This window comes from Cynocephalus volans, chromosome 7 (assembly GCF_027409185.1).
Source record: "Cynocephalus volans isolate mCynVol1 chromosome 7, mCynVol1.pri, whole genome shotgun sequence".
Lineage (NCBI taxonomy): Eukaryota > Metazoa > Chordata > Mammalia > Dermoptera > Cynocephalidae > Cynocephalus > Cynocephalus volans.
In genome coordinates this window covers 119122334-119149441 of record NC_084466.1, presented here as the reverse complement: position 1 = coordinate 119149441, position 27108 = coordinate 119122334, and the positions used below count along the sequence as shown (strand labels likewise).

At 39.8% G+C, this 27108-nt stretch overlaps 1 protein-coding gene across 1 annotated transcript in view; it reads left to right on the top strand.

Annotated features, from left to right (window-relative positions):
- LIPA (lipase A, lysosomal acid type) overlaps positions 1 to 21726 on the top strand; it is a 37913-nt gene extending 16187 nt beyond the window's left edge. Inside the window, exons 4-10 of the mRNA XM_063102236.1 lie at positions 5002 to 5200; positions 6359 to 6468; positions 7993 to 8129; positions 12504 to 12650; positions 13559 to 13630; positions 19424 to 19495; positions 20373 to 21726. Of these exons, the coding sequence (XP_062958306.1) occupies positions 5002 to 5200; positions 6359 to 6468; positions 7993 to 8129; positions 12504 to 12650; positions 13559 to 13630; positions 19424 to 19495; positions 20373 to 20606 (971 nt within the window). The 3' untranslated portion in view covers positions 20607 to 21726. The remainder of the gene's footprint in view (positions 1 to 5001; positions 5201 to 6358; positions 6469 to 7992; positions 8130 to 12503; positions 12651 to 13558; positions 13631 to 19423; positions 19496 to 20372) is intronic.
- Positions 21727 to 27108: the final 5382 nt, after the last annotated feature.

Here is a 27108-nt window from a genome sequence, read left to right as displayed (position 1 = left end):
TGCAGCAGTCTGTGCGTTCTTGGCCCAGATTCTCCAGATTTGAGAACATCTAGCTTCTAAAGAATAGATTCATTGTTTCCTTTTTGTCTGGTGCCATCTTTTGTATCTGTTGTTCGTTGAGCTTTTGTGTTTATCTTGAAGTGAGGGATGGGAGAACCCCAACAAATGAAAAGGAGAATTAGAAAAGAACTAGCTTTGATGTGCCCCTTTCCCTGTTACAGATGTCTCCACGAATCACTGAGTTTTGCCTGCCTCTTGCCTCCACCACCCCCCACCTCCCACTGGACAGCTATGCTGTCACTCTGGGGTCTACACCAGAGATTTTGTGTGTGTGTGTGTGTGTGTGTGTGTGTGTGCATGCACGTGTGTGCAGCTGTGCTTTCTTTATCCCTGGCAGTCACTCTCATTTTGTGCCCAACTTCTTGTGGCATAGAGTTAGAATTTATGAGTATCCACAGATAACCCCCCATGTAAATAGTTTATGAAAATTTCCAAGTATTTAAACTGTTGTTTTGTTTGTTTCTTTTTCTGTTAAATGTAGGATCCTTATGACCTGGATTGCAGTTGTAGTGTCTTTAGGCAAAGCCAAATCCACAGAAATGTAATGTGTGGAGCAAATTCAGGAGCTTTGAGAAATCTTTACACGAAGTGTAGAGTGAGGGACCTGGGAATGTTTTAAGAAGTTCCTTCAAAGGATAAAGTAAGTTGCTGAGAGGAGCCTTGTGCAGGAGAGAATGGCAGGTGTGAGCGGAAATAGGGTACTTGCCGATGTTTTTAGAAACCTCTTGTGGGCAGCACACGCTTGAGTTGACGGTCGTGGTTCCTTAGCTTCACACTTGCCTGCAAGGAAAACTGCAGGGGTTCCTTGTTGCCCTTAAAAAGCCAGGAGTTATTTATTTGTGGTGTTTAAAGACTTTCCTGGCACAATTTGAGCATCCCTAATTCCAAAATCCAAAATGCCCCCAAATCGAAAACTTTTTGAGGGTCAACATGACGCCACAAGTGAAAAATTCCACACCAGACCACATGTGACAGGTCATGTGTTTCATGCACAAAATTATAAAAAGTATTATATAAAATTACCTTTAGGCTATGTGTATAAGGTGTATATGAAACGAATAAATATCCTACTTAGACCTGGGTCCCCTCCCTGAGATATCCCATTATGTACATGCAAATATTTTAGAATCCGAAAACATCTAAAATTCAGCACTTTTGTTCCCAAGCATTTCAGAAAAGGGATACTCAACCTGTGTATCTTTAGCTTGTCACCTCCCACATTTCTCCTTTGACTCTCCTGGGGGGTTAGGGATGGAAGCACAGAGAGACATCAGGGAAATTTTAAACATTCCTCACTGGGAAAAGGTGGGGAGCTGAAGCCTGGGCCCCACACATTGGACTGTACCTCCTTTTCCAGCCCCAGTCCTGGCCTGGCTGCGCCTCACATCCTCCTCCTCCTCTCCCAGGTATCCCTCCCTCAGTGTCCTTTCCACTTCCAAACCATTCCTGCCCCTCTCAAAGCACTCTCCCTGAGGAGTGGACTAGGCAGCCTCAGGGTTTCCAGAAGATGTTAACTAAAGAGGCACAGATTGGAGCAAGCGCTGAGGAAGCTGGCCACCTGCACTGCTTTCCCTCTGCCTCAGTCTGACGCCCCATTCCAGAGAGAAGACTGTTGCCGTGATTGATGTTAGAGATGGCCTGACTGCAGGGCATCCTTCTCCTGGTCTTTTAAGGTCAAGTTGTCTTCCTCGTGGCCCTGCTCCAAAGTACCTTTGATGGGTGAAAGCATGTCCCTTTAATGTACCAAGGGAACTATAGCATGAGCAGGGAAGCCCCTCTTTCTAGAAAATGTGAACTTGCCATCAGTAGAGCCACCATATTGCACGTTGCATGACTCCCAGCCACCTGCCACACTGCACTGTACAGTTACCACTGGACGATGATACCTGCTCTAGCTGTCCAGTGATGCAGTCCTGCTTTGGAGGAACTATTGTTTAAAACACATTTTATCAGCTACAGCTTAGTGATGAATGAATTTTGGTCATTATTATAGTCACTCATGCTGAAGTTTATAATTTTTAACTTTTTATGATTATTTTTCGTATTTCCTCAGGAGAATTACGATCTTCTTCATTGAAGGCAAGGAGCCTACTCCTGAGACACTGTGTCTGCCACAGTGCCTGTACATAGAACCTTCACAGTAAATTCAGCCTTGTTAATGTGGCATTGAAATGAACATCTGCAGGCAAAGATGAGGACAGCAAGCAGCCCCAATCTTGGCCTATTTGCTTTCTGTTCTCCACCTGTGGGTAGAAGGTCACCCCTGTGGCCCTGGCATTGCAGAGGGCTACTTTGTGATTAAAAAAATCACAGGAGTCATTTTGGACTCTTGGCTTGGGATCCCCTGTTTTTTTTTTTTTTTTTTTTTTTTTTTGTCGTTTTTTCGTGACCGGCACTCAGCCAGTGAGTGCACCGGTCAGTCCTATATAGGATCCGAACCCGCGGCGGGAGCGTCACCGCGCTGCCAGCGCAGCACTCTACCAAGTGCGCCACGGGCTCGGCCCTGGGATCCCCTGTTTTAACAACGTGAAGGAAGCAGTACCACCACACTGCACAGCTCTAGGGAATACCATTTATGTTGTCATGTATGTGAACAGTGCCTCCCAGAGTTGTCGATACAGACTACCTTCATCAGAGAAACAGTCATTTAAAAACAACTTAGTCATTTAATAATTACCAAATCTATGTAAGATCATTAGCAGAAATACAAATTTGTCAGTTCACTTCTAGTCTCACCATCCAGACAGTTCTTCCTTCCCATTTTTCCTTGATAGTTTACACTCTTTCTCATTGGCATCCACTATTTTTACATAGCTGTAGTTGAGAGTAGTCTATAATTTTGTATTTTTTTTAATTTTTGCTTTTTTTTCCTTTTCAAAGCTATGTTATAAGCTTTTCTGTGCTATTATAGTCCTTGTCATTGTTGATGGCTTAATTATTGTACCCAGTGGATTGCAATTATTTATTTGACCACTTGGCAATTAACTTATTTCCTGTGTTTCACTGTTATCAAGAATGGGCAGAAGGCAAAGGGAGCTCTTATTTGCTCACTCTGGTGTATGTGTCAGTCACTATTCTAGACAATTATCTCATCCATTTCTCTCTCTCATCTGTTATCCATGGAGCTGAGACTCAGACTGGTCAAGCAACTTAATCATAGGAGCTGATGTATATTGAACAGTGTGTCAGACACTCTGCTACAAACTTTTTGTATACTATCTCACATCTCATTACTCCCTATATTATCATTTCCACTCTATGAGGATGATATAAATTTCAGGGGATGTTTAAATACCTTGCCCAAGGTGTCACATCAGAACTTGGAGAGGTCAGAGTTGAACCCAGGTTTGTCAGACCCTAAAACTCACAGTCAGTATAATATCAGCGCCATGAAGATGTTTTGTTTCCCTCTTGTTTTTGTTCTCTGCTGTGTCCTCAGTGCTGAGAAAAATGCCTGGCAGATAGTTGGTGCTCAATACAGGTTTCTTTAATGAATAACTCAGTGATCTCAGAATTATGTAAGCAGCTTGAGGTCAGGTTTTTTGGCTCCCAAGTTTTTTTTTTTGTTTTTTTTTTCCTGCTCTATCACTGTCTCAGGTACAGTAGAACATAAATTTGTACACACACACATATATTTATGAATTTGTGTGAAATATTTTTTATTTAACTTTTTTATTCAACTTAATTTTTTTTTTAGACTTAATTTTTTTTAGAGCAATTTTAACTTCACAGCAAATTGAGTAGAAGGTATGCAGATGTCCTATGTACTTCGTGCCCCCACATACACACAGCTTCCCCTTTATGAACATCCCCCACCAGAGTGGTGTATTTGTTACAATTGATGAGCCTACATTGACACGTCATCATCACCCAAAGTCTGTAGTTTACATTAGGGCTCACGCGTGGTATTGCACATTCTATGGGTTTGGACAAATGTGTGATGACATGTTTCCACCATTATAGTACAGAATAGTTTCACTGCCCTAAACTTCCTGTGTTCCGCCTATTCATCCCTTTCTCTCCCTGAAGCCCTGACATCCACTGATCCTTTTACTGTCTCTCTAATTTTGCTTTTTCCAGAATGTCATATAGAATGCAGCCTTTTCAGATTAGGTTTGTCACTTAGTAATCTGCGTTTAAGTTTCCTCCATGTGTTTTCATAGCTTGATAGCTCATTTCCTTTCAGGGCTGAATAACAGTGCTTTGTCTGGATGTACCGCAGTTTGTTTATCTGTTCCCCTACTGAAGGATGTCTTGGTTATTTCCAAATTTTGGCAATTATGAATAAAGCTGCTATAAACATTCATGTACAGGGTTTTGTAAGTTTTCGGCTCCTTTGGGTAAAACACCAGGGAGCATGATTGCAGGATTATATGGTAAGGGTATGTTTAGTTTTTTAAGAAACTACCAAACTCTCTACCAAGGTGCCTGTACCATTTCGCATTCCCACCAGCAGTGAGTGAGAGTTCTTGTTGCTTTATACTCTATCCAACAGTCGGTATTGTCACTGTTTTTTGATTTTGGCCATGCTAACAGGTGTATAGTGTGGTATCATGTTGTGTGTGGTCTTTTTTTTTTTTTTTTTTTCCTTTTGGTTTATTTTATTAGAAATCATTGTGAGAAATGCAATTACTGAAGCAAGTTGTAGAAACACTTTGTAAGTTCTTAAGAATATAATAAAAATTGTTTTTGATGGTTAAGTCATTATGCCTCGTTATTAGACCTGCTGAAATAGTCCAGTTTTGTGGCTACCTTGCCAGCACTGTTTTTTTAAAAAAATCCTTTACTTACATTATATAGTAGTACATTGCTATCTCAATATTTTAATTCGTTTCTATTTATTATTTGCTTTGGGATCTTTTAAGAATTATTTGTTTGGCAAGATAATGAGTTTGTTTTGAAGCTTGGTGCTTCTACTTCCTAAACATGAATGTTTTTCAGGTCCCAAACCAGTTGTCTTTCTGCAGCATGGCTTGCTGGCAGATGCCAGTAACTGGGTCACAAACCTTGCCAATAGCAGCCTGGGCTTCATTCTTGCCGATGCTGGTTTCGATGTGTGGATGGGGAACAGCAGGGGAAACACCTGGTCTCGGAAACATAAGACCCTCTCCGTAGACCAAGATGAGTTCTGGGCTTTCAGGTATGTTTGAATGGAGTACGACGTGGGTCTATTTCCTTAGTACCCTTCGTGAGGACACATGGGGATTTCAGCAGAAGAAGCAGATAGAAATCAAACAAGTGGGGAAACTGATGTCTCTTGAAAGGTTTTAAACCTTGCTGGGAATTTAATAACTAGCAGTAACATAAATTGTAAGTCAATGATTATTTTAAGAATTAGATTATTCTAAGAATTAAGAATTCCTGAGTTGTTTTGGCATTCTTGATGGTGTGGAAGCTGCTGGGTAAATGCCCATACCTTCCTCCCTCCTTCAGAAACACATATTCCAAATGTTCCCTTTATTCTTTCCAGAAATGCTCCTCTTCTCTCTCTTACTTCTGATTCTACCGATTAATTACCGTATGACATTGGGCATGTTACATAAACCCTGTGTGTCTCAGTGACTTCATTTGTAGAATGGAGATAATAAATACCTACCTCATAAGGTCATTAGGGGCTTAGAGGAGAGGGCAGAGGGAAAGAGCCTGCACAGAACCCGGCACATTGTTTTTGGTAACAGTTGGTCGTCTATCTCCTGACGATGAACACACACATGTGCACCCATCCACACAGCTGGGTCCAGGGCTATGTCTTGGTGACAGGTATTCAGGAAGGTCAGCACTATGGACGCCCCAGGCTTGCTTCTCATTTGTAAAACCAGAGCCTCCCTAAGGACATGATGCACAAGAATGAATGAGAGCTTTTACCAAAAGGCATGTAGAAGAATATGTTTATTGTCATACTATTTGTAATAGTGAAAAACTAGAAACTATCCAAATGCATGTCAGCATTGAGTGGACAAATAAAGAGTGGTATATGTACACAATGGAACAAGAATGAACAACCTACAGCTCCATGCACCAGCATGATGAAGCCAGGTATGATCCCACTTATGGAAAAATAGGTGAAACTAACTTATAGTGTGAAAATTCAAGATGATGTTACCTTTGGGAGGGATGACTGGAAGGGAGCCTAAGGGGTCTTCTGTGGTCCTGACAATGTTCAGTTTCCTGAACTCAGTGCTGGCTTACCCAGCTGTGTTCAGTTCTTGATAACTCATCAAGCTGCTCACTTTGTATTTGTGTGCTTTTCTGTTTTATCTACTGTTTTAATGAATGAGTCCCCTTTTTTGGATTACAGTTATGACGAGATGGCAAAATATGACCTACCAGCCTCAGTTAACTTCATTCTGAATAAAACTGGCCAAAAACAAGTGTTTTACGTGGGTCATTCTCAAGGCACCACTATAGGTTTGTATGTAATAAAGATTGGAAGTTGATATAATGTCTTTATTACAGAATTTGCATTTGTTCTTAAAAGTGAAATGTAAAAAAATAATGTTAGTTTAAATACAGTAGTTTTTTTGTGTGTGTGTGTTTGTTTAATGCCAAGCAGAAATAATAGGGCAAAGAATTTTGGTAATATTTAGTCTTCTATAGAAATTCAGACTTTAATATAAATGGAAAAACCTGGTATTTGTTCTCTTGAAATTGAAAGAATTAATGTAAGCCACATCCTATATATATTTTCCCAAATAAGCAATATGGGCATGTGAGAGGGCAGAAAACAAGAAGTTCTCTAAGTTCAGAGACTTTTAAGAAGAAAACTAGAAAATGTAATGACTTTTAAAGTTAAGTGGAATAACTAACCACAAGGATGACAATTACACTTTACAGTTTTAAAAAGCTATGTGCATTTTCATGTTATAATGATTATAAAAATAATATTCATTATAAAAAAAAATAGAAAATTTAGCAAAGTTCAAAGAAAATAAAAATTGCCCATAATTCTCATAAGCAAGAGTTTCTCTAATTAGGGTCCAGGGACCTGTCCCATAATTTATTTCATTCTCCCTTTTAGTGTTTACTGTGACTAACACCTTTGTGTTCATGTCACGTGATCTCCTTAGAATACATTTCCAGGAGAATTACTATATGAAAGATGGGAATGCTTTTAAGCATCTTGATATATATGGTTAAATTGCTTCACCCTCAGAAAAATGGAGTTGGGCGTTTTTCTTCATTTGTGTTTCTTCTTTCACGGCTTGCCCACATGTGTCCTTTGCCCCACTGCTTTCTTAAGTGACATTCTGAGGCCAACTGGCAAGAGTAGCAAGCCCTGAGAGAGGGCTGAAAGATATTTTAAAGGTAGGGGATTCTAAACATGAGTTCCTTTTGAGTCCTTACATCTGTTTTTTTTTTTTTTTTAAAAGATGACCGGTAAGGGGATCTTAACCCTTGACTTGGTGTTGTCAGCACCACGCTCACCCAGTGAGCAACCGGCCATCCCTATATGGGATCCGAACCCGTGGCCTTGGTGTTATCAGCACCACACTCTCCCGAGTGAGCCACGGGCTGGCCCAAGTCCTTACATCTGTGAATTGCTCCTAGGGATGGAGGGAGGGGTGGAGGCGGGAGGTGGGGATAAAGATGGGCTGAGGCCAGCCGTTAGGAATACAGGCCTAAGGTTCACACTGTTGAAGGAACAGGGAAGATCGTCTGGTTCTCCCAACCAGGATTTCTTCCAGTGCATATCTAGGTTGAGATTTGGAACAAGCACTTTAAGTAATACTTGATTTACTAGTTTAATCAAACGCAGTGTTTGCCCACTCGGAAGGTCAGAGGGCCCCATTTCAAGCGTTCTGCCTCCTGAGGGCCGCGTTGCTTGCGTGGTTCTCAGGCTGCGTCTAGAGGGCGTCGTGAGTGACCGCCCTCGCCTTCCCTGAGAAGGACGTCCCAGAAGGTGGAATTCCTGTTTTCTTCTTGTTCCCACAGGTTTTATAGCATTTTCACAGATCCCTGAGCTGGCCAAAAGGATTAAAATGTATTTTGCCCTGGCTCCCGTGGTTTCAGTCGAGTTCTGTGCTAGCCCTCTAGCCAAATTAGGACGATTTCCAGATCTTCTCTTTAAGGTACTTGGATCTCCCCACCCTTTTCTCTCCCAACAAATTTCCTCTTCCGATCTGAATAATTGCCCATTGGAGGGAGAATCTGTGCCTTCCTCCTCTGAGTTTTGCCATCAGTGGAGCAGTGGGTTTTTCTCTCCTCCTTCACCCCTGCTTCCAGATCCAAGCCTGTTGGGGGGAGTAGATGGTTAACTGTGCAGTGCAGCCACATGCACTCAGGGCTAACGTAAGTCAACCCAGCTCTCTGCCCACCGCAAATCACAATGAGAGCACAAGAAGATCTATAAGAAAATAATTTTATTTATTTATTTATTTTAATTTAATGTTTAGATAGATAGAAAATTATTTTCTCAACATAGAAACAAAGGAAAACATCACAAATTAAATTTAAAGTCAATTGATAAGGAATGAATTTAACACCCCAAAATGAACATCCTTAATACAAAGAGAACCCTTAAAATGAGTTAGAAAAACCTAAGGAGAAATTTGGTGAAGGACATGAGCAGATAAGTCACACACACACACACACACACACACCCCACCCCCAAAGAAACACATGTGGCTAATGAGTACATTCAAAGATGTTGTTGTGGGATGGGGTGGCGGGAGGTGGTGAGAGGAGACTGGCCCTCAGCTCCTGTCTCAGGACCCAGGGCAGCTGGCTCTGTTGCTCACCTGGTTGCCTGTGAGAAAATAATATAAACATTCATGGAGGAGTTGCCCTTTATTCCACAAGGTGAGCCCATGCACAGCTTTAGGCAAGATATGGGGTATGGGAAATGTGCCGTTCCCACATGTTCATCCCTACCCACATTGTGCGTGATCTAAAGATACTGGTGTTATTATATTTTGTAATATGGACCCTAAACACAAGTCAGCAACTTCATTGGGACTGACCTTGAAGCTATGCAACCCCAAGCTCTGTTCAAGGAGGAAAGAGCATTCATGAGAAGGAGTTTTAAGCTAGCTAAGGCAAATGGTCCATTATGTGAACATTATGTATGTTTTATGTATTATGCACTTACATACACACATATGAAATCCTGTACAGAAATATATACATAAAATCAGGTATAATATACTTCATGGACCACTTAAAAGGTGTTTGCAGGAAATATAGACTATGATCTCAAAACCTGACTCTCACATGAGCTGGGATTCACTGCACCAGTGACCAGAACATGCAGATAAGGTGGGGCCCCCTCTGACCAAATTTTATTTTAATGCCTTGGGTAATAGAAACATTGATTTTCATTATAAACAGTTCACAGATACAGGAGTACAAATAAAGTACTCCTCAACTACCAAGGCTTCTCCTGGTGCCTTTCTCAAAATTAAACACAATGCTCAGTTTGGGGACTTTTCCTATAGACCTTGTGTGAATTTATGTACATGTATATGAGGGTACTTCAAAAAATTCATAGAAAAATGGGATTAAAAGATAATACTAATCTTTCCATGAACTTTTTGAAGAGCCCTTGTATGTACTGAGTGAAATTTTCTTGCATTGTTTTGTTTTAATGTAGATGGATCCAACTATATAAATTGTTCAGATTTATTATTAACAGATTGCATTTTTCAGTCTCAGAGAGCTGTTATGTTAGTATGTAAAACTCTACCACATTTTAAAAATTTCTGCATACTAAGTTTTTGATTATAAGAAACTACTGTTTATTTAACCAGACTTCTATGGTAGACGTTTAGGTTGTTGCTAGTTCGCTATTGCTACATCTTTTTGCCCTTTTGGGGATATATCTGTAGGGTGGGTATAGAGAAGTGAAATTGCTGTGTCATAGGACTGTGTGCCTTTAATTTAATTTAATCCTTGGAGATTATGATTTAGTAGCTCCAAAAGTACAAACTCTGGCTCCCCTCTCCTGCCCCTCACCCCACCTCGGAAATGATGTTTTGTAAAATCTGGGGTGGGATCTAGAGATCCGTGTTTTCGTACAACACCCTATGTGATTTCTGAGGTAGGCTAAATAGTCTTGTATTTGGGAATCACTGTCCAAGACAACTGTGCTTTGTAGTACACGGAGAGGGTAAGAAAGTGAATGAATAAATGTTTACAAAACTTTTGAATTAGCTGCTCTGAAAAATATATGTTGCTTCTGTGAAGGCAGAGTGTCCCCTCTAATCCCTTCTCAAAATACAAAGGTATAAATTATAAAGATATCAAAGTTGATCTGAGCAGCCCTATAAATGTATAAGGTAAATTTTTCTTTACCTGTACAAGTATATGCTGTGCTGCGTTGGCATACTTTTCAGTGAAGTTTGCCGCAGTAGTGTTTGGGTAGCAGTTCTGAAGTACAAGGTCAACTTCACATCCTTTGTCAGTCAGAAGGAAAGTTTGGTTTATTGTGATTTAGGTCAGTGATGCATCATTCTGTTAACTTCATTTTAGTTAGAGAGCTTAAAAAATATGTGTAATTGTCTCATGTGACCATTATGTAGACTCAAAGCCATGAGTTTTAACATGATGTCTTCTCAAGTCACATGACCTTCTCTACATGTGGTATTTACTTCCTGGTTCTACTCATCAAATTCTAGTGTGATGAGTCTGGAGAAGAGGAACATTCAAGGAGACCTGGTATCTGTCTTTTGATATTGATTAGTTGTCTTATGCAAGACCGATTTTGCCAGAGATCACAGGCTGCCTATGTACAGGCCAAATTTACTGGAAGAAGTGTTGAATATGGCCCATACAATGTTATAAATTCAAATTAGTTGCACCTCTTAAAAAGTGGGATATTTAACATTGCAATCTTGATAACTGTTTATTTTGGGGGTGGCAGGGGAAAAAGCTGTGCTCCATATCCTATGGATTAGTGAGATGCCAGAACAAGCAGCAGTTGTATGTGTCGGGCTGAGCATAAGCTTCCAGTTCACCACAGCTCCCATCACTCCCTGGTCATCAGCTCTGAGGCAGGGTGGCCTTTTCCATTTACAGTTTTACTCATTTATATTTACATGCCTGGCTGTATCAGTCTGCTATGGCTGCAAGGAAGAATCGGCTCCATGCCTCACCCTAGCTTCTGGTGGTTTGCTGACGGTCCTTGGTGTTTCTTGCTTGTGGAAGTATCACCCTATTTCTGCCTTCATCTTTGCACAGTGTTCTGCCTGGGTGTGTGTTTGTCTCTGTGTCCAAATATCCCCTTTCTCTAAGGACACCAGTCATATTGCAGGCAGACCCAGCCTAATTTTAACTTGATTACTTTAATAAAGACCCTATCTCCAAATAAGGTTATTCTGAGATACCGGGGGTTAGGACTTCAACATATACACACACACACACACACACACACACACACACAGTTTTTTTGGGTTTTTTGGTTTGTTTTTTTGGTGGAGAGACAATTTAAGCCATACAACTACCATTGTAGGCATTTGGGGATTTTCATTTCTGCTTGTCCCTCCAGAGCGTAGATATGAGAAAGAGTGTAAATTATAATGGTACAGATTTGGGTTCACTATAAGGAAGATCTTTTTCCCATATCCTATTGCACAAGCATGTGCAGATGTGCTGTGAGTATGTAGTGATTGCCCCAGGAGTACTTGAGCACAGGTTCAGTGACCATTGGTTAGGAATGATGTAGTCCAGGGGGTGGAAAACTTTTTCTGTAAAGGGCCAGATAGTAAATATATTTGGCTTTGTGGGCCATCTGGTCACTGTTGTAATGAAAGCAGCTAGAGATAACACGTAATTAGGTGAGTGTGGCTGTGTTCTTTATTTATGAAAACAAGCAGTGCTGGGGGAGAGAGGAATGGGGACTTACTCTTTAATGGGTGCAGAGTTTTAATTTAGAAGATGAAAAAGTTCTGGAGATAGGTAGTGGTGATAGTTGCGTAACAATGAGAATGTACTTAGTGCCACTGAGTCGAACACTTAAAAATGGTTAAAATGATCAGTTTTATGCTATCACATGTTCTATCACAATTTAAAAAAAGTTAAAAAAAAAAATGCAACAGGAGGCAGTGGGCTGGATGTGGCCTACCGGCCAGTAGCATCAAATTCGCTGTGTGCACCCTCAGCAGCCATTGCTGATCTTCAGAGTCAGATGAAAAGTATTTGGGGATGGCCCCGAGTTGAGTGATCATTAAAGCTCTTTCCCATTGTAGAAGTCTGCTGTGAGCTTATTTGATTTTCTGCCTCCTTCTCTTCATTTTTAGAATTTAAATACACCTCTGTAATGTGTGATTTTGTCTCAGTAAACTTATCGTGTAGTGTCCTAGTTTGAATGTCCACTGGGTGCGATTTTGCTCCTCCGAGGCTGTGTGTGTGGAAACTGGATGTGCGTCTTGGCTTCCGAGATGGGTCATGGAGGCCTGCGTACCAGAATGAAATGCTGAGATACTCTTGGTTTTCTTTTTGTTCTGCAGGACATATTTGGGGACAAAGCATTTTTTCCCCAGAATTGGGTTTTGAAGTGGCTGGGCACCCATGTGTGCACTCATGTCATTATGAAGGAGCTTTGTGGAAATCTCCTTTTCATTCTGTGTGGATTTAATGAGAGAAATTTAAATATGGTATGTATGTTCATCGTAAGACTTGATTTAAACTCTCAGTGATTTCCTCTTCTCTGTGAATGTGCTTGTTTGTGTTGGGTGGTGTGGGAGAGGCAGGAACGGCCTCTTCAGAGCTCTAGAGGATCTTTCATTTAAGAGGCACAAGAATCAACTTTGGCCCAGAACAGCATCTGCTGCTGTCCTCTATTTGTTGCTAATGATTTGTTTCTTTTTAAAAAAATTACTATAAGCGTGTTTTATTTGGTATGGCCATTTACACACACACACAAAATGTGTATGTATACATGCAGAGTCTTCAAACAATTCATGGAAGAGTCATATTATCTTTGAATTCTGTTTTCCACAAACTTTTTGAAGTAAACTCACATGTGATTACATATTCGTGTGTGTGTATATATGCACACACACGCACAATACACGTGTGTGTATATATGTGTATTTATTTGTTTTATAAAATGTAAATCCTTGCTCAGCAATATGATAGTGTTTCTAAATATATTTGTAGTTTATAATGTTGCATTTTGAAAACAGATTTTGAAATTCTGGAATGAAGACTATGGAACTTTTAAAAGCTATATTAATTTTTCTTCTGATGATTAAAGCAAGATGTGATTGTTATATAATTTTTTTGGAAATTCAGGAAATCATGAAGAAGAAAATAAAAATGAACTGTAATCTCAACCTGTACAGCCCCACATTTACTATATTGTTGCATTTCCCATGTAAGTTTGTACATATTTTTATAGGATATATTTATGGTCAAAGAATTTTTTCCTGACCCCTGATCTCATTTATTTGAGATCATGGCTCTGTAGTTTATAATGCTTTGAAGGGCAAAATAAAATGTTTGTTATCAATGCCACCTTAACACTAACTTTATTCTTTATTTCAACATATTTATTTTGCAGTCTAGAGTGGATGTGTATACAACACACTGTCCTGCTGGAACTTCTGTGCAAAACATGCTACACTGGAGCCAGGTAGGCATTCCAGCGGTGAAGTTGGGGTTGGTGGAAAATCAGCGTTAGGAAGGTCTGTGCATTTCATGAAGCGCCTTTCTGCAAACACTTCCTAAATATAAAGATAGTCTGCTTACAGTCTGACCCATTTTCCTTCCCCAGACTTCTGGGGCCCTGTCACTCTCTTTGTGCTGCTTTTGTTATCCTTCATAGGTTCACCAAACAGCTATTGGGGTTGACTTTGTTCTTTTCCCCTCTCCCTTTCTCTTCCCTCCTCATGTCTCCTCTCCTCACCCCTTTCCATCCCTTCCCTTTTTGAGTCTCAGATTGATTACCTTCCATCCTCTCCCCTCTCCTCTGTCTGTTTTTCATTGAGTCCCAGATTTATTTCTGTTTTGCTTTATAAAGCATGATTTTAGAGCAGCTTTGGAAGTAGAAACTGCTATTTCAACACTAACGCATGAACACAGCATGCCTAGAACATCAGTGGATAAACGAGTTAAATCAATCATGGACAAGAATGGGCATCTTTAACTTAAAATATAGTTTTGATTGTTTTATCACATACGTAATGCATATTCTTTCTAGAAAATTTAGAAGTTACATATATGCAAAAAATAATTTAAATTATCTTAAGGTGTATATTATTCTATAACCCTAACAGAGGTAGGAAATGTGTCTGCATTCTACTCTATATCTCTCGCTGCATATCATTTAAGAAAAGAGTGATTAAAGCTATAGACAGAAATAGTGGAGGTAAAAATAGATTTTATTTTCTCTTACTGTTTTACAATTTGCTGTTCTTTTTCCCTCTGACAACATGTCAGGGACTTATTTCCACATCAGAACATATTTTTGTACAATATTTTTTCAGGTAACTTATTTTTAAATTTGAAATGACTCACCGATTAAGCTCTAAACCGAGACGCTATAGGTGTCTTGGATAGTAATTTCCAAACTTGCTTGCAAACTTGATTCTGCTTGTATCAGAATCACTGAATTGCTTTTAAAAGTATGTCCTTTAATACAATATTGCTTAAGAGAAGTAATGTGAATTGGATTTGTCATAGAACTGTTGGACTGGCTGCAAACAAGGCTTTTTCTTTTTAAAGAAAAAGAAATGGGACTCCTGTGTCCCATTTATTTGGGTTAGAGAATCTGTACTTTTATTATTTTTTAAAATAACTGTATTGAGGTATAAGTGACATACACTATTTATTTAAAGTGTGCAATTTGACATATTTTGACATTTATATACACTTGTGAAGCCAACACCACCATCAAGATAGTGAACATATCACCCCAAATATTCCCTCCTGCCCCTTTATAACACCTTCCTCTCCACCCCTCCCCCTCCATCTCCAAGCAACGGCTGATCTGCTTTCTGTCACTATAGGTTAGTTTGCATTTTCTAGCATTTTCTGTATGTACAATCATGTAGCATATACTTTTTTTTTGTCTGGCTTCCTCCACTCAGCATAATTATTTTGAGATTCATACACATTGTGTATGTCAGTTGTTCCTTCCTTTTTATTCCTGAGAATCTGTATTTTTAAAAAATCTTCCCAGTGGGTTCTTCTGCCCATCCAGGTTTATGAGTCAATCATCTGGGACATCCCAACGCTTTAGTCTCCTTCCTAAGTTGCCCCAGGAACCCTGTCTGTGGGAAGTACAGTAGTTCACTTCTCCCTGAGGTTCATCTCTAAGGAAACAGCAAGGAGCTGACTTGAGGCTCGGAGCTCACTGCAGTGACCAGAAGGCTAAATGATAAATGTCAGTCCCTCGGTGCCAGAGTTTGCTGTGGCTTAGAAGGGGCACATGTGGAGTGCAGGTGGTTCCTCACACACTGGGCAGCACACCCGTACCACTCACGGCATGCCCCCAAACCTCCAGAAATCCTCCAGTTCACATGCTCTCCGTTCAGGTCTCCGCTTTTCTCCTCAGTTACATTTCTATTTATAGTCACTTGTTTTCTTCATATACCCTGCCACTAAAATTCCCCCACATTTTTGAGTATGCCTGGAACATCTTACCCGGGCATTTCTCAAAAAGGCCCAGTGTGTGTCACCTCAGGAGTTAGTGCACTCCCAGAGAAGCCTGGAGGATAAGTGAGCCGGGCTGAAGGCAGGTGCTGAGCTCCCCCCAGCGTGGTGACCGCCAGTAGCCACGCGTGGGACACCGCATGCCTCATCCAAGTACAAATGACCACCAGACCTGGGCTCTCAAGAGCCCTCGAGAATGTTGAAACCAAGGCTGTCCTAAGACTGCTGGATTTCATATTACAGAAGGTGCTGCTCCGCCATCCGTGTCCCAGGCCTGCCCCGGGCACTGGGTTTGCAGTAGAGCTGTTGGGTCGGCTACAATCCAGGCTTCTGCTCTTGTTCCAGCCCATTTTATCAAGCAGCTGGCCAGGGTCAGAGACTGTACGCTCAGGTCCAGAGCATTGCTTTCTGGCCCACTTGTGGTCTTGTGGCTTTAGATTCTAACTACACTGGAATGTGCCTCATGAATATTTCCAGAGCCCAGATTCACTGCAGAAGGCAGCCTTGCCCTTTGCCCTTCTGGTCACTGTGCCATCCCTTTGTCAGTAACAATAGCTTCTTTGTGCAGCTGTTCCATAGGATCTTCTCTTGGTTCTCCCTCCTCTGGGCTGTGGGTCAGGGGCTGCCTGGCTTCTGGAAGCGGCCCCAGTGCCTGTTGGGAGAGGCTTCTGCCCAAGCAGGGGCAGGGCGGGTGGGGGCGGGATGCTGGCAGGCGAGGGCTGCCGTGCAGTGTGGAGGTGGAAGGCTCCTGTGGTATGAGCCTGGGGTGCCCCTAAAGGCCATTTAATTCACTGTACGTTCAGAAGTTTACTTTTTGTCTAAACAATTAGCATTCACTTACTAACACTTCTAAAGCCTAGCTCTTTACTGGGCTTTTAAATTTAGTTTACAAATCCTTCTATTCTCTTTGTAAACATGAAGAATTTCAGAGATTGCCAGAGCCAAGACTCTTATTATCTCTCTCACTCTCTCCAGGCCTGCCCAGAGCCCAGGTGCTCGTTCCTTTTTGAAGAATGCCAGTTCTGATATATCTTTACAATGCTGGTCAGAACTACTTAGGGTGCTATTAAAAATACAGATTCTTGGGCACACCCAAGACCTGTCGAGAATCTGAATTCCTGGGGATGTGTCCCTGGGATCTGCATTTTAATAAGTACATCAGATGATTTTGATGTTTGAAAGCTACTGCTTATAAAACAACAACAACAACAACAGAAATCGAAATGTACATCTGATAGGCTTTTTTAAACACTGTAACAAGGACATTCAGTATGATTTTTATTATACATGTAATATATGTTTTATGAAATTTTAGAAAATACGTGAGTGAAGGAAGATAATAAATCTCTTGTAGGTCTACCACCCAGCAAAAACCACTATTTATATTTTGGTATAATTTTACAATTTTTGACATAATCATTACCATTACAAAAATAGGATCATACTACATATACTTTTTTAGTAACTTTTTCTTTAATTAAATAGCATCATATTTGTTAAGTACAGGCTAAGTTGCCGTATCAGAGACACCAGAATACATCCAGTAAATAGTGTCTTTCTCATAATACAGTCCAGAGAACAGTGGCCCAGGCTGGTGATAGGGGGATCCCTTCACACTGGAGCTCTGCCATCATGGGGTGCTGTCCTCTTCTTCCTGGGAAGCTGGGTCACCTCTGTGTTTGTTGCAACCCACAGGAAGGTGGGAGAGAGGAAGCCCAGGGCAGTGGCTTTGCATGAAGGCTATTAACTCAGAAGTGAAGTAGTATGGCCACAGTCTAGCTGCTCATGGGAGCTGAGGATGTGATTTCTATCCAGGCCATGTGCTTAGCAAGAGCATTAGGGATTCTGTTACTGAAAAGAAGAAGGCAAGAATGGGCACTGGGGGACAATTAGTCTCTACCATAATAAAAAATATGTACCTTTGCAGATCAGTATCTACGTTTTAAAAATCTCTGTAGTAAAGGACAGTTTTCTGTTGCCTGAATTGTATTTTATTTTTTCTTGTTATGATAGTATTTTTGCAATAGTAAACTATCCTAGGATAAATATTCTTTTATTACAGATCTGTTCTTATACATTAGGCAGATTATTTTCTTAGGATAGTATATTCATAAGAGTAGACTTCATGGTTAGAGCGTAGGCATATCTTTGACACTTCTGATACATATTGTACTTTTGGAAAGTTGAATCTATTTATATTTTTATTACCATTTGAGACCTAAAAATAATTTTTAAATGTCTTAAAACCATCTATCCTAGTAGTATAAGCATTTCCTCCTGATCTTTATGTGCATATGATTATCACAGAAATGTAACCATAGTGCATATTCAATTTCATTTCCTGTCTATTTCCACTTAATATAATATTTATGAAAATTATTTGTAAACAGTTTTCTTTTCCTATTTTATTATACTTATTTTTTATGAAGGTGGTATACTGTTTGTGTATATTGATGTAACATGATGTATTTAACTGTTATTGGACATAAGCTCATTTTCAGGTTTTTGTTACTATAAATAATCTTCACACTTCCCTCCTTTTGAGATGCCCTTTCAAGTGGATAGCTTAAAGTTCTAAGTGACTCTGAGCACAAAAGTCAGATTTAGAAGCTCAGTCTGAGCTGTAGGCAAGTTTTTCCTTGTATTCTATTCTCACTCCTGGTGCTTTATGTAAATGCTGAAAGACATATTTGACAAAGTGATAAACATGTCTGTGTATAGTGGCAGAAGTTTGCGTTGGTACATAGTCACTGACAATTAGAGATAGGGAACAGATGCACTAACAGGTTCTGTGAATCCTTATTTTGTTCTGCTTATTGAAGATATTTACTATCTGTCATTTGCAGTGGCAAAAGCAGATACTACACATTTCTCCTGTAGTTTCTAATCTCACATTGTCTTTTGTTACATCAAACGGTAGATTTTATGCAATTGATAAGAACTGAAACTTCGTTTAAATCAAATGTATTCTGACGAAGAGCGTCTGAGTATTTCTTTTTACCAGGTGCCACCTTGTGGCCAAAGCTTACAGTTTCCAGTTCACTTGGCTTACCAATCTTGGGTTTGATTCTTGACATATTTTTAATTTGGAGGTGTAGAGAAAATATGAATTGGCATTATTTCAAATTTTAGAAACCAGTGACTTTTTGTTAATATTTTTATATCATACTCTCCTAAATATGCATAAATTAAATTTATACAATAATTTCATGGTTCTAGTTCCCCAGCTAGTTAGAATTGTGTTGACATACAGTACAATTTGGTGATTATACTGGTGCCAGTACTGAAGAAAAAGTGTTAAATCAGTAAAATTATTAAACTATGAACAAATAATATAACTAGACAAGTAGGGTGATAAATAGAAAATGTTATATATATATTATATATATGTTAATGTATTTATCTCTCCTAAGTAACCTCTTTAACACTTTGAAAAAGTTTAAGATGAAAATTTCCCTGGAAAATATCACCATAAAGTTCATCCACTGGGAGCAACTGTTGATCCAGCATAATTCAAAGCATATGTCTGTAACTGCTTCCTCATGTCACGTGATAGCTACTTTCCAATCATATAATGAGAAATGGAGTTGTTTAGTGAAGGAGAAAAAAACAATGCCTTTTTTTTTTTTTTAAATAACGGTTTGGAAATGGAGAGTAAATCCAGATATTGGTATCAAACTGATTTCTGAGAATGTGGCTAACTCCAGCAAACTATGATGTTATCTCAAACTTCCGTGTCAGATAATTTTTTTCCAAATTATCTTCTTTTCAGACTGTTAAATCCCAAAAGTTTCAGGCCTATGACTGGGGAAGCAGTGCCAAGAATTATTTTCATTACAACCAGGTAAAGTTTTCAGTCTTAATTAAGATGGGCCCTGAATACTCATCAAGGAAGCCAGCCTGGGTTATCAGGATTCTGGACAGGTTCAGGTGCTGCGGGTAGTGTTTGGGAGAATTGACTAGATAGAGTTTGTCTTCCCTCAGTCCATTCCAGAACAACCCAAGCTTTGCAGTTGGTGTTGTGGACAGGGCCTGCTCTCTTTGTCCTTGCCTCGGCTCTAAATAAGAACTATCACTGTCATGTGTTATTTAGACTTTAGTGGTCAGATAATCCCAGGTCTGCTACCTGGTAGCTGTGGGCCCTGGGCCAAATTACATTGCTTAAGCCTCCTTTCTCTAAATAAAATTAGCATTTTTTGAGTGCTAAGCGCACTAATGTGTGAGAAACTCTGCCCGTGTTTCTTTTCTTTAAATCTTAGCCCGTCCCTGTGACATAGATGTGTTTATCTCCAACTTAACTATGAAGAAACTGAGGTTTAGAGCATTTCTATGGTTTGTCTTGCACTTAAAGGGAGAAAGTAGGAAGGTATGACTCCAGCGCGTCTCTTCGCAAGTGCTTGGTTCATCTATTTTGCATCTACTCCTGGGGAGAACAATTCCTTCCTCCCCAGGGATAAACAACTTGTTACCTTGCCCAGCGTAGGGTAGTAGCTCCATAACTAGCAGTTATTATAGTTAGAATGCTCTCATTGTGGGTTAGATTTGGTCCCCCACTCCCAGTAATGGTAACTTGAAAAGTATACTGAAAGTGATCTACAAAATTTAGTGTCTGATTGTCAGATCAGACTCACTAGACTATGTTTAATGGCGATTGTGTTTATTGTGATTTTGAAAATTAAAACAACAACAACAAAGCTTTCTGTGGTTCTTTTTTATTGTAGACTTACCCACCCACATATAATGTGAAAGACATGCTTGTGCCAACTGCCGTCTGGAGTGGAGGTCGGGACAGGCTTGCAGACGACAACGACATCAATGTCTTACTGACCCAGATCACCAACTTGGTGTACCACGAGCGCATTCCTGAGTGGGAGCATCTCGACTTTATCTGGGGCTTGGATGCTCCTTGGCGGATGTATAATGAAATTATTGCTTTAATGAAGAAATATCAGTGAAAGTCAGACTTGAAAAATGTACCATCAAATCAATGATCAAGTCATGTGAAATGCATTTGCTTGCTTTCTGTAAAATACTTGTTTTCCTTTCCCAGATCTTATGTATTTTTATATCCAAGAATATTATAACTTTGAAGATGCCTACTTCTTTCTAATTAGGATTTGAAACACACTAGCTATTTTTTTGTTTGTTTGTTTAATTATGGCTGAATACGAGCTAGTGTCTCAACCATAGTGCTGCTTTTCTAAACCATCATCACTGACTAAAAAGGTCACTATAACCATTCTGTTTATTCTTACAATTTAAAATATACTGTAGTGACTTTTATCCCCACATGGGGCAAACTAACACTTGTTGAAATTTTTAAACTGTGTTGTTCAGTGGTTAATAATCTGTCACTAACTTGAGCTCAGTATAAAAGTACTCAGTTTCCATCGCCCTGCCTTGAAGGGCTCTCCAGTCTAATCATCTTGTATTTAGGGATCTAAATCACACTTTTTCGTGTTTTCAGGCTGTAGGTGCATAGTCAAATCTGGTAATATCCCAGCTATGCCAGTAATGAAGATTCCGTAATGAATTTTATCAAACCTAACTGTGGTAACTGTTATTTAGCAAATGTTGAAATTGCTCAGGCCAAGCAAAATAATTTGCTAGAGTCTTCAAAAACAAATTGCACTGATTATAAAAAAGTTTTAAATAGCTTGAAGACTGACACACTGAATGTCTAATTAATTAGTGTACTCTCTAATTAATTAATGTACTCTCTGAACCAGCTGCTATAGCTCAGTGATGACGGTCATGTGACGCCAGAGTCCTGGGGTCGTCCATGAGGTGTCCTAGTTCATTTTCACTCGAATGAAATGTGAACGTGAATGTTTTCATGTTAAAGTTCAGCTCAGGGAGTTGTTTGGTTTTTTAGTTTTATATATGCCTGCTTTGCATCCCTGTCAGGAAGCCCATACACATGTGCTTTTCTTGCAGTGTTGTTTCCTTACAATACTGTCAAACGGACAGAATGACAATTGATACGTTTTTCTATATATTTACTTTAGCTGTGATAACAATACTTGGTACTGATTAATATATGCAGGCAGAAAAAATGTTATTTTGTAACATATAAAGGGTTTTATTTAAACTTTTCAATAAAACTCAATGAGCCTCATAGATCTGAAGGATTGTGCGTGTGTTTTCTCTTTTATTTTATAGTCATTCCATTCTTTCCTTTCTCTTTTAGCAGGACTTATGCATGTCTTTCTCATCTTCCCTTTTGACTCCTCATAAACCTCACTGATACTGCCCTTGAATGTTTGTTCCTCCCTCATGGGGAGGAGAGAACCATCTCAAGCCTAAGGAGGCATGGGGAATGGTTTGGAAATGCTGGCTTTGAATGTTATCCATGAACATCCTCCATGTTAGTGAGGCTAAGCTGTGATTAGCCCTGCTGTGGTTTGAATGTCCCCTCAAGCTCATGTTGGAACTTAATCCCCAATATGGTATTTGAAAGTTGGCGGAGGTGATTGGATTGTGAGAACTATGCTCTCGTGATGGATGAATCCATTCAAGTATTAATGAGTTAACGGTTTAATGGATTACCAGGGAGCAGACTGGTGGCTTTACAAGGAAAGCAAGTGAGCATGTCAATGTGCTTTTGCCATTCTCACCATGTGATACCCTGTGTCACCTTGGGACTCTGCAGAGAGATCCCACCAAGAAAAAAGCACACCCCAGATGTGCCCCCTGGACCATGGACTTCCAAGCCTCCAAAACTATAAGAAATTGATTCTGATTTTTTTATAAATTACCCCATTTCAAGTATTCTGTTACCAGTGACAGAAAACTAATACAAGCCTTATCTGCAGGTAGTGGCTTGCTGCAGGCAGGACCATGGATTCAAGAACTATCCATCCAATTCCCTCCTTGCACAAATAAGGCAGCTGAATTTGCAGAGACAGGACACATGATAGGGCCCCCACAACACAGATGTGCGTCCCAGCACAATCCCTCCCACTAAATTGTGAACTTGAGAGTGGAGGGTTTTATTTTCCTCAACTGTATACATAACTGGTATCTAACATAGATCCTGGAATATAGCTAGTCAATAAATATACGTGGGCTGGCAAAATGTGTGAAAAACGATGGACTTCATTTAGTTAAATGAAATCAGAGGTACAAGAAACAACTGGGAGGGCCTAGGGTCTGACTTTGGAATCAGTGTGATTTTTCATGGCACCCATAGAAAAGAGTACAGTTCTGCTAGAGGCAAAGGGTGTTCATCCCCAGGAGGACGCCACCCTCCTTGCTGGCTCTATGTTCCCCAAAGAGCCCTTCTTTCTCTTTTTGCCAAAGCGGACTGGTTTGGCCAGCCAGATACAGATACCCTACCTGGGTAGGGCTGAAAAGAAAGGGACGATGAGCGGATGTTTTGTTTGTTGTTTTTGCCAGCAGTGGGAGAGAGATTGCCAGAGAAAGGCTTCAGTGCCACAGGTGACTTGGTTTCTCTAGGTTTGGCTGCTGCCATGAGGGTCTCCCAGAGATGCCTTTGAGAACTTGAGGTCAATTTCCCACACACCAGAACAAAGACTGAGGAATGAGCAAGGGATGCATTCCAGAGTCCACCTTTCACCTGACTGTTTTTCTTATCACCTCCTTTCCAAACTTTTCTCTGAGGACTTTTCTAAAGAGAAGTGGGTAACCCAGTCTAAAGGTAAAGATGTACAGTCCTTCTTGCCACAATTGGGTTACGTTGCTCATTTGCCTTTGTTGGTGGCCCCTCATGTAGCTTTGTAGACTTGTACTCCTGGCTGCGTTTACATAGTTTTGTTTCTTCTTTGGCTGAGAGTTGGAGCTTTTGCCACAAGAAGATCTCTAACATTTTGGTAAGGGCTCCGGGCTCTGTTCTTTTTCAGCTAGCTTTGATGAATCTTCCGTTGATCAGAACACAAAGATCTCCACAGACCTCTAGGACAAGGAGAAGACTAATTGTTATTCTGCCAACTTGGAACTAAGAGTTCTGTGAGATATGCACTTACATGGGGAAATGAAAGGCTACCAAATGAAGTCACAATTGAGAATGAAAAATCATTTTTTTCACTTGCCACAAGAGGGCATTCCTGGCTTTGCCTGCAAATCTCCCCACTTCCCCTACTACTTTTCTTTTTGAAAGGAGGCTTGCTCTAGTGCCTTCCCCTAAGAAAGGTGGACAACATTGTTGTTTTATGAGCCACTTGGCAATTTGATGACAGGTAAGGCCAGCCATGACTGTGGTCATTTTTATCTAGGATTATGATTAATTCTTGCCTCGTGGTTAACATCTGAAAAGTGTTCTCAAGCAATAGCAGTCCCCTAAATGTGACCTGAAAATAAAGATTTGCTTAATAGGTAAATGAGTGATCAGAACCTCAAATATGGGTTGGCAGATGCTGGGGGGTGGAGAAGGATTTAACCAAGGGCTCACACTTAAAGACTGAAATTTAGACTAGCGAAATGATATCCGAATAATGAAGATTACTTTGTGTTCGTGGGTATTAAAGATGTTAATTTGATAAAGATAAACATTTAAAATATAATTTGATCTTTCATCATTTATTTTTTATCATATGAAGAGATTTTTCCACATAGAAGTCACCCCTGTCTCTTGTGATGTCTGAAAGATAACATCGGGTAGTAATTTCTCTGATTTTAAAAGAAATGTCACTTATTCATTCAAGTGTATTTATTGTATTATGCTAGGTTCTGGTTTCAAGTTCAATTCCAAACTAAGCAAGCAAAACTCTTTCTCTGACAAATTGTCTTAGTATTACTACAAATAATACTTTGCATTTTACATTGTACCTTCAGGATTTTTAAAGTCTTCTCATAAGGCTTTGATCTTTGCAGCAAACCCTTTGATAGGTGAGGTGAATATTGTTTTCTCTACTTTGCAGAAAATGGTATGCCTTTCAAAGGGGATGATTTCATATGCTTTAAATGTTTTAGAGTGGTTGATGAGAGTTCTAACAATATCACTAGAAGTATCCACTTGCGTGTAACATGAGTGGACCAAAAACATAAAGTGTTTAAAATCAAATAGGTATCAGTATCTGGGTTAATAGGAGCGTCACTGAGTGTCTTGGGGGAGCTAGCATCTCCATATTCTTCATTAACGTCTCCTACTGTTTTTGGTATGTCTAATTAATGCTTTTTTTTTTTCTTTGTAATATGCCAAATAAATGCAGCTTCGGTGCCCCCTTCCAACACCAAGCTCCTCTAGAGATACTTACCTTGGGACTGACACTGACCCAGTTCTGCTCTTGATTTGGTTGTAACTTGCTATTTAACCCTAACTAGTCTTGAATTTTCTGAGAATGAGTCTTCAATCTTTAGTCTTTAAAACGAGGGATTAGATTTTAATCTTTGAGATCACTCCACCTGTATGAGTCTTACGTATTACACAACACTACACATCTCTCATATCCCGGGATAGCAGTTTCAGTTAGATAGATGCCAAATCAGTTTTACCTAATTTTGGAAAGAAAAAAAAAGTCATAAAGGTTATTCTTAAAAAAGACATTATGTGATTAGCAACAGGCTTTGCCAACTACACATTCTTTTTTTGTGGGAAGGGACACTATTCAAAGTCTTTTGGTAAGTTAGTACCAAATAACTTCAAAATTGTGTTAAATATGAACAGAATTGATGGTTGTACTCTCAGAAAATTGATTTGAGCCCTGTGATAACTAGAAAAGAAAGGATTCCTGTCCTTCAAACCTGTCAAAAAGACCATGCTAAGATAAAAATGATACACAAGAAGTCATGATCAACCAAAGAAGTACAAGAAATAGTGTGGCTAAAGTCCTAATTCCATCTGAAATGAGAAAACACCCCCTTTGGCAGGAAACCATCCCTGTAAGTAAGTAGACCCGAACTACATAAACTAGTGCTACAGAAAAAATGACTCCATATTTTAGCTTCAATTTAAAGCCAATATCTTTTAAAATGAGTACTGAGTCCACAAATATCTTTTGAACACTCATTAGTACAAGGTATAATGCTGCGTACTGTGGAAAAGAGTCCTGGAAGATACACTTTATGCTCTAAAAAGAGCTATTCATCTAGCAAGCTATTAATTTTTTGTGCAAATAAAGTGTTTAAAGATGCAAGCTTGCCAAATTTGAGAAATGACACCACTTTAGCCAATACTAGATAGGGTTTGATTTTATTTTGGTCCACTAAGTGATGCTGGTTTTGGTCACCCAACATATTGTTCTTACTTTTTCGGCATCCTCCATGACATAGAGTAGAAAGGTGATAAGATTTTAATTGACTAATTTCCCTGAGATGGTTGCATTTGTATACTGAACATGAACTCCTGTCCTGGTCTGCTACATGTGCACTAGAGAAGCTAGTTGTTGCTCTTCAAAGTGCTGCAGGGTAAGAAGGGAGAGCCTGGGCAAAGCAGGCTGAAGCCCCAACTTCCAAGTCTCACTGCACAGGACTTTGTGTAATTAGCACACCAAGACTATTCTAAAAGCAATAGAGGACAGAAGCACCAAATGAGGAAAAGAATGGGTTGATGGTGGATGGGGGGCTCAAAGGAGACAGTCCTAACAGCAAATCTAATATCTAAATCCAAATTAAGCAAGGCTGCCAATGCCACGTACAAAAAAATCTGCAAGAGCATCCAAAGCATTCAAGCATGATAGCTGAGACCACAAGAAAAGGACAATGTGTGCTGAAAGGGAAATTGAGGTTTGGCTTAACTTCTGTGTGAGTAAATTTGAGTGATATTTATGAGCAGAATTCCTTTGTAATTCTAGAAAGTGAACTCTAATGGTCCCTTTGGGTCCCCGAAGGGCTCAAGAGTGAAGGAGAAAAAAGGTCTTCATCTTCTTTCTGAGATGCTCCATCAAGGGCAGGACCATGTCTACCAGGAATGAGAAAGAAGAAAGATCCTGCACTGCCATAAAAGTGAAGTGGAAACAGCACTGGGGGGTGGGGGAGATTGGGGAGGAGCCTAGAAAGGAGAGTTTGTCTAATTGGAAGAAACCCACCAGTAGGGAGGCCAGGGGCCTGCATTGTACCTTTTTTCTGCTACCATCTAAACATAAGAGCAGCATTAGAAAATCCATCCTCTTTCCCTTATTGCATTGGCTGCCAGGAAGCTCAATGCTGCTTCTGAACCTTTATCTCATCCATCAAGAATATAACAATATCCCTACTGCACATTGGGGTTTAGAAAAACACAGGCTGCTGCAGAGCCAGCGGCTACTGCCTAGGGTCTCCTGCAAATGGGCAACTAAGGAATATCCATACTTCATCAGTGGCAGTTGGGAGACATATACCAGTTGGGAGATTGTGAAATTATAAATTGGACTATTATATATGTATATCCTATAATTCTGTTATGAATTGGCATATTATATACATATGTATCATATGTATACACATATCCTATACATTATTATATTTTTAGGCCTATATATTGGTCTACATTTTTATAGTACTTACTCTTTCTAATAATAT